At 44.5% G+C, this 12,792-nt stretch overlaps 1 protein-coding gene across 1 annotated transcript in view; it reads left to right on the forward strand.

Moving 5' to 3' along the window:
• The window catches only part of PAPPA (pappalysin 1), a 237,167-nt gene that overhangs the window by 61,477 nt on the left and 162,898 nt on the right, over window positions 1-12,792 (forward strand). The window contains exons 5-6 of the mRNA XM_077913087.1: window positions 3,264-3,456; window positions 9,885-10,006. Coding sequence (XP_077769213.1) covers window positions 3,264-3,456; window positions 9,885-10,006 — 315 coding nt within the window. The remainder of the gene's footprint in view (window positions 1-3,263; window positions 3,457-9,884; window positions 10,007-12,792) is intronic.

Consider the following 12,792-nt stretch of genomic DNA (forward strand, 5'->3'; position numbering starts at 1 on the left):
GCCAAGAGGGGCTGACTTGAGGCGTGAGCTAATTGAGACAGAGCATTTGTGATCAACAGAAACCCTTTGGTACCTCCCCCCAAGATTCTGGTAGCAGCTAAGTCTCTAAGCCACGCACCCTGGGACAGATGCTTTCTGCCTCCCGCTTTCACGTTCAGATGCATTTCTGCTCCCCTTCCAGGATCTGTCACCTGTTTTGCATGCTCTTTTTTAAAAAAAATTTATTTAAAAAAAACATTTTTATTGGAGTTCAATTTGCCAACATATAGCATAACACCCAGGGCTCATCCCGCCAAGTGCCCCCCTCAGTGCCCATCACCCAGGCACCCCAACCCCCCGCCCACCTCCCCTTCCACTACCCCTTGTTCGTTTCCCAGAGTTAGGAGTCTCTCATGTTTTGTCACCCTCACTGATATTTTCACTCCTTTCCCCTTTATTCCCTTTCACTAATTTTTATATTCCCCAAATGAATGAGACCGTATAATGTTTGTCCTTTTTATCGACAAACATGGAAATGGTTAACTTTTAAGTCATGAAAGGAAAATGCACTTCTTTGGGGAAGAGAAAGAAACAAACAAACCGGAGTGTACGGAGGGAGAAAAATGCTGTTTTTCTCCTCCATTCATCTTGATAAATGCTTTATGTGCTTCAGCTCACTGAGTCCCCACAGCAGCTCTTGAGAGCGGGGTCAATTTCAATGTCCCCAATTTATACATGAGGGACCTGAGTTTTAGAGTTACTTCCTTCTTTGGGAAATGACTGATTAGTATTCTATTCAGTGCCTATGCCTTAACATACATAGTCATTCCCCTATTAATAGCCAGATGTGTTATTGCTGGTATTTTTACCATTATACATGATGCTTCAAAAAATATCCTCATCCCTATATTTTCCGCATGTTTGTTCATGAATATCTGTCTGTTGAGCTCCTGGATGTGATATTGTTAGATCAAAGAGAATGGATATTTTACATTCTGGGGTTTTTTTTTTTCTTTTTTTCTTTTTCTTTCCTTTTTTTTTTTTTTTTTTTTTTTGCTTGCTTCTGGTTTTCTGACACACATACATGCATACCCAGGGGCGCTGTCCCAGGCATGAGGCAGCAAGCATTTACTGAGCATCATCATGGTCCTTTGTGCTCCACTCTCCTTATCTCCATCCAAGTTCTGAGATGAACGTTCTTGGTATCCTCATCAATCTCTGTCTACAGGTGGGAAAACAGGCCCTGAGGGCATGAATTCACTTGCCCATTTGACTCCAGATCCTTCACGCACCGGTCTCTCTCTTTTTTTTATATATATAATAAATTTATTTCTTATTGGTGTTCAATTTGCCAACATACAGAATAACACCCAGTGCTCATCCCATCAAGTGCCCCCCTCAGTGCCCGTCACCCATTCACCCCCACCCCCCGCCCTCCTCCCCTTCCACTACTCTTAGCCTTTATCTTTTCTCCTGCCTCTAACTTATTCAGGTTACCAGGTACTAGGCTTTTGCAGGGGTACCTTTTTACACTAAAAAACACAAAGATCATAGACACAAAGGAGAATGAATGTACCTGATGATCTAGCCCTTCTTAGGCTGAGATGTTTGGACTCTATTCTCCAGGCAATGGGGAGCCATTGAATGTTTGTTATTCCAAGGAGTTAGATGGCTGCATGTGGACTTGAGATAGATGTATGTGACTAAAGATACTTGATAAGGGACACTGGGCTCTTCTCCTCCCTCCAAACATATGATCGATCTGCGCAGGGTGCTGGAGAAGGGACCGGCTGTCATAAATTACTAAGGGAAATCAGAAGCAGCTTCTGTGTATAACCTCCTTGCACTCCTGTCCCTTCCCCAAGCTGGATTCTCAAGGTCCCATCCAACAACCCAGCACCTGCCCAAACTTATTTTCTGTTTGTTTGATAAGAGGAAGTGAGTTTATGCTGCAGGATTCCTGGTGGCGGGTTTATTTTAAGATCCGGCAAGCCCCGTGCTCCTCTGTCTGGGGCCCAGCTGCAGAAACCCTGACCAGGTGGACACCTCTGAGAAGTGGTGTTTTTGGAAACCAAGCCAAAACAGTGCCTTGTTCTGCCCCTGGGGCAGTTGAATGAAGCTGTTGGAGGGGTAGACAGGAGGCATGCTTCTTCCTTGGGAGGCGAGTCTTGGACTGTCTTCAGTCCGCATTGTGGAAAAGAGAGGAGGGCTGAAGGTCGTTCGATCTAAAGACATTTCAGAGATTGTATCCAGCCCAGTCAGACGCGGGCTCACATCCTGTTTATCAAGCACCTGCAGGATACTTTTCCCATACAGGGTCTCATTTATGCACAGAAAGAAGTTTTTGTATTGATTAGAAACATGGTCTTGGGAGTCAAGAATGCAAATCTCACAGTGAACATCCAAGTGACAGTACCGTCCTCATTGCCTGCAGGACACTGAGCCTAGACTGCTCCTAGGGCTGGCTGCCTGCCTCGGGCTGTGCTCGCTGCAGTGGACACCATGTCCCTGTGGTCCTGCAGCTCCCTCTCCTACTGTCCTTGACCTTTGCTTCCCCCTCTTAGCCATGCAGTCTGGTTGACCCAAAGGGCCTCCTTCTTCAGAAGCCTCCCTGGGTCACTGTCCTTCCCCACTGTGCTGCCTCTTGCTCATCAGTGGTCAGCATCACAGACTTTAGGAGTCTTCTGATAACTTGACACCTACGCCGAACTAGCCTTCACTCTATAACTACACTGGTCACTCCTTCAGGGCAGGAACATCTTTAAGTTTCATCTTTCTGTGGCCTTTGGCACAGAGCAGAGGACAGTGATAGATGCTCAGAAGGTGCGTTTGAAGGACAAGATCACTGGATCCCTGGATAGTGAAGTGAACAAGTGAGCAGATGAAATGGATGGGAAGGAATGAGTGAGCAAATAAAGGAATGAATGAATGGGAAATTTGGGGTGAGTGGTGAGGGAGGGATAGAGTAAGGAAATGTGTGACTTACTGAACAGGGACTTGGGGGCCCATGGAAAGCCGTCTGTCTGGCCCTCGTCCTTAACTGTGACCTCTGGGCTGCTCAGTCCCATCCACCCTCCCCTTCCTCCTGTTCCCTCTCACCTGTCTCCAGAAGTGATGACTGCACTCATTTCTTCACAGACCATTAACTCGTGAGCACTGGAAGAGGCCAGCTCTGAGTTGGCAAGGGCTGGGGTGCTGGTTGTCTGGCCCCCGGAGACGTCATAATTCTCTCTCATGCCTGCCCATGCAGCCAGGTTCTTATCTCTCCCTCTGCCCACTTGCAGATGACGACTGCACAGACTCCTTCACGCCCAATCAAGTTGCCAGAATGCACTGTTACCTGGACCTGGTGTACCAGAGCTGGCAACCCTCCAGAAAACCGGCGCCTGTTGCCCTGGCCCCCCAGATCGTGGGCCACACGACCAACTCTGTGACACTGGAGTGGTTTCCACCCATCGATGGCCACTTTTTTGAAAGGTGAGTGTGGCCTGTGAAGTGTTGACTCCTCTCTCTCCTGCCATGAAGAGGGAAATGCAGAAGGGGAGCAGGCTTGGAGAGGAGCTTTGCTGTTTCCTTTGTCCTCGCTCTTGTTCATCTGGAGCCCCTACCGCCTAGCAGTGACTGGTCCATGTAGACACATTGTAAATTTGAGAGTCAGGGGATAAACGAGTGAGTGCTTATCAAAATTAATAAGTAAAGATGCATGCTTTCAGTGAATGGATGTTTAGCTTTATTTTCTTATGAAACACCTGGAAACTTTTATTGCCAGAACATCCTCTGGGATAGAGGTACTGGCCTCATCTCCATGAGCTCAGGAGTTGAAATTGCCTCTGGTTAATACACAATTGTAATATAGGTATAATATGTATCATATATGAAGGTGTACATGTGTGTATATATATATTCATACATCATACATGAATACACATGCATGTATGTGTATGTATGTGTAGTAGGTATATTTAGAATCTTTGTGCCCAGTAGTTTGTTATAGGATTGAGGGTAGAATTTTTAAAAGGTCAAAGATGATAAACTTAAGCACAAGAGATCTGCTCCCCTATCTTTCACTTTCTAGCTGTACTACCTTGGGCAAGTCACTTTCCTTCCTTGACTGGTTCTCTCCCACAGGAAAGTGGGTCTCGTGGTGCCTTAGGGCCTGAAGGCAGGGATCCAACGGTCTCTTGTGGTGCCTTTCAGCATTAAGACTCTCTAAGGAGCTCAAGCTTTTAAGGGAAACAGATTCTCAAGGGACAGGAAAGTGGATTAAGATGTTGACATCTACACTTGGCTGTAATTTAGGGCTTATTAGTATATTAACTCCCAGCCCAGCCCTTCTTGGGCGCATTTTATCCAATACTGATGATAGACCATTGATGATGGTGAAAGTCATAACCAGCTAATGATTAACTAATAATTTTCTGTGGTTACGGTTTTTGCCATTTATCAAGTCCTTACTCTGGGCCATATTCTGTACTAAAGGCTTTATATGCAGAGTCTCATTCACCCTTTCAAGTAACTGTGAATTGGATGGAAGTCATCAAGGAGCATCTGGGTGGCTCAGTTGGTTGAGCATCCGACTCTTGGTTTCATTCAGCTCAGGTCATGTTCTCAGGGTCGAGAGATTGAGCCCCACATTGTGCTCCATGATTGGTGTGGAGTCTGCTTGGCATTCTATCCCTCTCCCTCGTCCTCTGCCCCTCCCCTCACTCATATGCTCTCTCTCGCTCTCAAATAAATGAATAAATAAAATAATTATAAAAAGTAAGAAAGGGGAGTCATCTTCCTCATTTGCCAGGTAAGGCAGGAATTAGAGTGAAAGACTATTTGATTTAACCAAGATTCCATGGGAGGTGCTGGGAGCTAGGCTCCAACGTACATTTTGCAACGTCTTGTCTGGGGCCCCCATGTGCTTTCATTAAGTCCTTCCAAAACTCAAATTATGAGGGAGGTATTACCCCTCCCCTAAAAAGAGCCATAAAAGGTGGTAAGGAACTCTCATTTGCATGTGTATGTGTGTAAAAATACTTATTAGATCAAGGTATCACATTAAATACATGCTTTGATTTTCTCCACTCCTATCAGTCCCTGAATCTAGAACGTTTGTTTGGCAACTGGGTGAATGTGTTCATGGGGAAGGAAATGCACTCCTTAGGCCCTCTATAAACCACCCCTCCCGCACCCCCCTCCCCCCTGCCGCCCTCACTGGGAGCTCAGAGCTGGGTTTGGGAAACCTCATGTGACACTTCAGAGCAGACTTTCCAGCAGCCTGTAGATTTATTTATTTTTTCTGTGGCGATGAGAAGTATCAGACTTTTGGTCAAGCCTTGGCCTCAGTTCCACTTAAAAATGGAAGTTTTGTAAATGAAGCTTCCCGTGTATGTATTTAATTTGTATTTCATAAAGCAGTTATTGTCCATTAAATAAATACCATCTGATTGTTGGAAACCCATTGGAGGGTTAATTGTTGTGTAATGAGATATGTCTCTATTACATGGTACCCTCAGCTTCAATCAATATGTTTTTAATAACCTATAGTCAGTTGGTACTTGAGGCTCATACAATAGCTATTCTGTTCAGTCTGAGATTTCATAACGGAGTTATCATATGTTAAATTACAACTGACGTTTTAGAAACATGTCTAATTAGGGTTAACAGCTACGTAGACGATCGTCTATGGCTCGAGGAAGTCAGTCCACCAGTTCAATAAATTGTTATAAAGAAATGGAGCTACCACTCTCCCAAACCCTCGGAGTTTATAGTCCTACAGATTGGCCCCGGTGTGGAGTGCACAAGCTTGCCACCAGGTTGTCCGCACTGTGTTCTCAGCTCCACCGCTCCGGGTCCGTGGGACCTTGGGCACGCCATCTCGCCTCTCTGATTCTCTCTGGCCCTCTGAATCTTCTTCCACAATTGTACCCACTTCACCAGGTTTTTGTGGGGAATTTGAGAAATACAACATCCGTAATATGCCTAGTACACACACTCTATGTTCAAGAAATATTGGCTCCCATCTTGTACGAGGTTTCCCAGAGCCGTTTAGCTACTTGAAAATTCTCTTTCCCTGCAAAATCTCTGGTGTTTTCTACAACATCCATCAATGCCAACCTCTCGCCCCTGGCCATCCCCACGTCCTCCCGCTGTTCCTCACATCTGCGGTCTAAGAGAATACAAGGGTTTTCCTTAAAAAAACATATTCAGATCCTCCCACAGCCTGTGTCCTCACACATGGGCAACTGAATAAATAATTCAAGGCCACCCCCTGGCTTTTCTAACTCCTTTATTTTTATCTGTCTTGCAAACATGTGTTGACTGAATGGTTTCAGTTATCTGAACAATTGGCGGTGGCACATCGGAAAGAATTCTGGACTAAGAACCAAAAGACCTGGGTCTGAAGTCTTTGAAACCTCATTCATTTCCTCCTCTTTGGCCTCAGTTTTCTGATCTGTAAGCCAAAGACCATCTGGCCTTTCTCAACCAAGGTCCCAATTCCAAATCTCAGAACACAGCAAGTGATTTGAGTAACTATTTTCTCAGTCCTTGCAAGAATGGTGCATAACAAGTACCGTTCTAGAAGCACAGGAGAGAAGCTAACTCATAAGACACAGTGGATATCTTAAAGAAGCACTGTTCGATAGGACTTCTGCAGGAATGGGAATGTTCTGTATCTGTACTGCCCAATATGGTAGCCATTAGCCAACTGGCTGTGGAGCATTTGAAATGTGCCAAGTGTGAAAGTGAATTTCTAAATTTACTTAATTTTAATTAATTTAAATTCAGAGACCCACATGTGGCTGTTGGGCACTGTATTGTTAGCACAGACTTGAGCTTTAGGCTTTGATTCTCATGGAACGTGGATAAGAAAGAGGGTCTCTTCTAGTGTTAGCATCCGGTACTACCGTGATTTCAGTGTCTGTGTGTATGTCATTGTGTATCTGGGCAAATAAAAATCAAATGAATGCCAAACATAAGAAAACATATACTTCCTGGATGTGTAGGATACTGCCTGGTTTTGGTAAAGCCTGTATCTACTCTATGACTTTACAGGCTGTGAACTTGGCATGATTGCTTTGTGCTCGTGATCTTGTATTTCTTAATCTATAAAATGGGAACATTACCCACACCCAAAATCACACCATTGCTTTTTAGTTGCTGACTTTACCTTTACTTTTGTCCTCTTTCCTCAATCCATGTTTCATTCAGCATAAAGACCGATCTTTTTAAAATGTAAATTAGATCACGTCACTCCATGACTTGAAGGGTCTCCAGTGGCTCACAGCCCTCCAATTGCTTCCCATCTCTTTTATGTACAATCTCCAGGTGGTCGACAGGACCTCCCAAGATCTGGTCCTTGCCTACTTGTCTAGCTGCCTCTTTAACACTCTCCTTCATTTATGACTCCTGTCACTCAGATTTCCTTTGAGATCCCTATAGACCAAGCCTTTCCTGTGTTGGTCTTTTACATACCTGAGACTGCCCCTGGAATGCTTTATATCCATTCTTTATGTCATCCTTTAGCTCTCACCATAGATGGCATTCCTCTCACTGAGGTCTTTAATGACTGTTTCAATTTTAATTAGCCCAGTGCACCTCCTCTACCAGTATTCTTTCCTACATCATCCATTTACTTTCCTTCTAGAACTTAATGCACCCATGATTTTATATCTGTTTACTTATTTGTTTATGTACTATCCACCTGGCTACAAGCCCTAGGAGGGGTAGGTAACACACCTGATTTCCTTTCCCTTGGATAGTCAATGTCTGGTACTAGCAATGAGAGGTGGTTCAATGATTACCCATTGAATAAATAGATGAAACAGCAAATGAATACGTGAATCAGTGATTGAAGATGAGGGAAGATACTGTGTGGAGCTCTGTGCAAACAAGATATGTTTACTGTCAGGTGGATGATGGTTTAGTCACTCATTAAAGTATGAGAAACCTAGGATATGTCAAGAACTCAGTGAAGTGCAGGGGACTATGTAACTATCATCCAAAACAAAGCATCTAAAGAAATAGAAAGATAGGCTCAGTGGCCATCAAAGTCCATGTGGTTCCCGACTCCTCCCCAGAACCTTTATAATCTCATTGTCATCATAGAGCCAGTCATGTGACTATGAGCTGCTATGCATGGGTTGTGGTCATTATAATGGCACTCTGCTCCAGAGTGAGGAAGTTTCTCTCTCCACTCCTCATTCCCTCTTGCAAGTGTATTTCTGTAATTATTCTTATCCAGGAGAAATTCATAGGTTTTCAAAAAACCTAGAAAATTCAGAAAACCAGAAGGAATAAAAAAAGGGGGACTCATCCTATATTCATTCCACCACCCAGAAATTGTTGTCAATATTTTGTCATATTGAGGTTATTTGAATAGCATTGAGAAGCTGCTGTAAATTCAATTTTGAATATGATTTTTTCACTTAATATTATAGTTTACACATTTTCCATGAGACTCCATGGAATATTTTTGTAATGGCTGCTTACCACATCATTGAACATATTAATCTTGGGCTATTTCATCATTCTCCTTTCACTGGATATTAATATGCTTGTGAAATTTCTACCCTATGTATGATTTCACATTAACAATGATAAAGCCAAGGATGCAAAATCTATAATTTGAGAGTCTAGACTAAGTTAGTTACGAGATTTAGCAACATGTTTGAATGACTGGTATTCACCCATCTTTCTGTCCACCCATCCAACTGCCCACACACCCATCTATCCATCCAGCCACCCACCCACCCACTTACCCATCCACTTATACACTCATCCATCCGGTTATCCACCCATCTGTCCATCCGTCCATCCTTCTGCATATGTTGACCACCATGTAAAAGTAGATAATCAGGAGAATGATCTGTTCAGATATAGGTTTGGGGATGAGGTCCTGGCAACTGTGTAGAAGAAGAATGGGGAACACTAGCAGCCTGATGCTCACCCACATACTATTTCTTACCATGTGAACCCATGGGCTACAGAGCTTCCCTATGAAGGGAAAGCCATAAGGCTCCTCCACTGCATCTTTCAGGTAGCCAAAGGATAAAGAGCCTTCTAGGAATGATGAAAGAGGTATTGGCAGGACCATTGCATTTTGAGAAATAATGGGCTGATCCCTCTCCCCTCCTGGCAGCTGCCTCCTAAACAGATGCCAAGTCTGGAGAACAAGCAAGATCCCAGAGGCTGTTGTGGCTAAAGGGAGATTGAATCCAGATACATAATACACTTGACAGTAGAGGAAGCCACCATAATATTCCACTTCTGGGGCTGTTCCCTTCAAGGGATTGGTTTGCCCCTTGGAGAGCTGCTAAAATGAATTAGATGCCATGGTAAGGAAACTGCTTTTGACTGTTAAATCAGAAGTGATTCATCCATCCCAGAATGTCAGGGCTGGAAGGTTCCTATAGGCATCATCTGGCTTAGCCAACTCATTTTCAGATGAAGCAACTGAACCGTGCCTTCTTATTTAGTACCTAGGACACAGGATGGTGCTTGGCACATGGGAGGTACCTGATGAACACTATTAAAAGAATAAAATTTGAGGTCAGATGGAGCTAGATTTTTTTCACAACCACACATCAAATCCTCAGTAGAGCTTTGGATATCTGATGAAACTAAGATTAGTATGGATAGTAAGTCTTTGGCATGTTGATTCTGCATGGCTCCAAATTAAAGAAGTGTATCTACTATTAGGACAGAAGCCACATAAGCCCAGACAAGATCTTTGCTGGGCACTGGGGAGGAATTTCAGTCACAGTCGTATCCTGGAAACTTTGGCAAGGATAAAGATGATGGGATAATATGGAATTGTTGTGTTTTCTGCCCTGGTGCCTTTGGCCTCGTCGGATCAGGAGCTCATTCAACTGTTCCTAAGTCGGTGCATTTCCTTTCTTTCCTTGGCCTCCTAGAGAATTGGGATCAGCATGTGAACTTTGCCTGGAAGGGAGAATCCTGGTGCAGTATGCCATCAACGCCTCCTCCCCGATGCCCTGTGGCCCATCAGGACACTGGAGTCCTCGGGAAGCAGAAGGTAAGCCAGCCTGGAAGCTCATTTACAGGTTGGAGGTGCAAAGAACCACTGTTTTGATGGAGATGGAGCCCTATGATTTTAACAGTCTTTTCCACACACTATATAATTTGATCTTACAACTGCCTTCCAAGGCCAATTTATTTTATTTTTGTCTTTTTCCCGAAGCTTTACTGAGACATAATTGACATATAACATTGTATAGGTTTAAGATGTACAAAGTGATGATTTGATGCATGTATTATTGCAAAGTGGTTACACCACGATCAGATTAGTTAACACATCCATCATCTCATAGTTTTTTGTTTGTTTTTGAGTTCATGTAAGATCTACTCTCTAGGCAATTTTCAAGTATATGATACAGTATTGTTAACTATAGTCACCAAGACGTAGATAAGAACTCCAGAGTTATTCAGCATACAACTGGAGGTTTGGATCCTTAGCCCAAGATCAAGGCCAATATTCATGCATCAATTCAGCACATGTCCTTTGAACTCTTACACTGTCCTAGAATGTTGTCCCACTTTCCATATGAGGAAACAAAGATGCTGAGACATTGAACAAGTGCCCAAGGCCATACACCTGGTAAAGACATGGCATATGTATGTATGTGTTTGTGTGTGCCTCCAGACCCTGACAGCCTGTTGGTGCACATCAGATCACCTTAGAATTGACGCACATAACTTGTTGCGGGGGGGATGTCAAGTTTTCAGTAATCTTTGTCTTCTTTGTTTGTTTCTGGGACTGTCCAGGGCATCCACACACATGCCATGACTATCCCTCTCCAAGTTTTCTGCCACATACTCTCCTTTTTGGGATCCATTTAACAGCAAGACACTTGAGGGGAGCACCTCATCGTTGCCACTATTGGTGCGCTTTCCCCATGACCAGACACTCCCCTGGCCCAGGGTCTCCCAGGCCCCCCTGCTGGGGGCTGGCAAACTATGCTCTCTTACTGTTCCACTTGCTGCCAGACTCACTGGGCTTTCTGCAGAAATTAAGAGGATGCCTTGTACTCAAGGCTTATTGCATGGTCACTTGGCCCCGACAGCAACCACTTAGAACTTAAAGAATCATGTGGAAAGTTGCCTCCTCAGTTTCCTTCTGCAATATCCCCTATAGGGCTCAGATCTAGTGCCTGAAGCCTGGCTGACAGAGACACTCTATTCTCCCTTGCCCTCAGAGATTGATACTTAGAACCACCCCCCAGTCTCTCTTGCTCCTGTATGGGGCAGCTCTCGCCCAAGGTTCCTGGGTAGGGACATCAGCCCATCAGAGGAAGCAGAGCCTAATTCCTCCCGGAGGTTCAGGGAGAACTTCCCCATTTTCCTATGTATTTTTAGAAAGAAGGTTGAGAAGAAAAAGCCAGAGAATAAAGCAAGGGAAAGGGATCAGAGAGGAGAGTGAAGGAGAAAAATGACAGCACTGTACTTTGTTATCTTCTAAAGTAGCTTAAAATAAAAATGAGAGCTGAACTTGGAAACTCTAAACAAATCCATCTGGAATGTAAAGCGAGAGGGATGTCTGGGAGTAGCCCTCAGCTCAGCCCCACAGAATCACAGGCTGTCAGACTTGGAAGGGGGGCCTGGGTCATCCAGCCCTGGTTCCCACCCAGTGCAGGAATCCCCCTGGTGCCCTCCCTCACCGAGGCTCTCCTAGCACCAGTGTGTACATTCCTGGGCCTTCCGTTCTAACTCCATTTGTTAGAAAGTTCTTCTCAGAATCTACAGTCATGACGCTCCCATCCCAATGGAACGCATGTTGGGTTCTCACGGAAGAAAGTGTATGCTCTTCCAGCTGATGACACGTTGTGTACGTGCAGAGTGACCCCGTGTCGCCTATGCCCACTGTAGGAGCTGTGTGCTGGGCACATGGGCAAAGCAGAACTGACTATCTAAAGGGGAGTTGGATGAGGAAAAGGGTGGCATCCAGTGCAAGGAGGCCCATGGTAATTGAAGCACAGAGTGCCAGGGGACCTGTAGGAAGCTGACCTCATCCATAACTGAGACTTAGACTGCCCAGGAAATGTCACCACACCAGTGAGCAAGGCACATTGGAGATCATGAAAGAAGTTTGCTATGTTTAGAGTGGTGATTTTTTTTTTCAGTGTGATCTGGAGGCTTATGGGGTTCCTAGAGACTTTTTAGGGTGTCCTCAAAGTCCAAAATTATTTTCATAATAATGCTGTGATATTGATTACCATTTTCACTCCCATTCTCTCCGGAGAGAGCAGTGGAGCTTTCCAGTGGCCGCATGGAATGTGATGTTATTACTACTCTGATAGCTAATGGAACACATGCTTATGTATTCTTGTGTTTTAAAGTTTCTCAATTTTCATTTATAACATGATAACTATCAGTAGAGGTAACCCACATAAATGATTATGCTATAAGAGCTGAAGTAGGTTTGGAGCATGGAGCATGAGGTGTGGAGTAGGGGGAGGTTGGACTGATTGTCCTGTAATGCCTGGATGAGGATGGGTTGATACTGAGGGCAGCAAGGAGCTGCCACATGCCTTGGCAGGAGTCTAAGGCATGGTGTGATGTGTGTGTTATAAAGATAGGATGGGTTGGTCTCTGCTAAAGGGCCTGGAGAGGAGTGTGCCAGAGGAAGGGGAGCTGCCAGGGGGCTGTTGCAGGAATCCAGGAGAGGGATGTGGTGGTGGTCTGGGTGTGATCCAAGGCAGTGACAAATGGAGAGAAGTCAATGGGATGCAGAGATATTTGGGAGGTAGAATCAGCAAGATTCTCCCCTGAGATTTCTCTGGTTAAAACCACCTCGGTTTGTTC

Source organism: Canis aureus, chromosome 10 (genome assembly GCF_053574225.1).
Source record: "Canis aureus isolate CA01 chromosome 10, VMU_Caureus_v.1.0, whole genome shotgun sequence".
Lineage (NCBI taxonomy): Eukaryota > Metazoa > Chordata > Mammalia > Carnivora > Canidae > Canis > Canis aureus.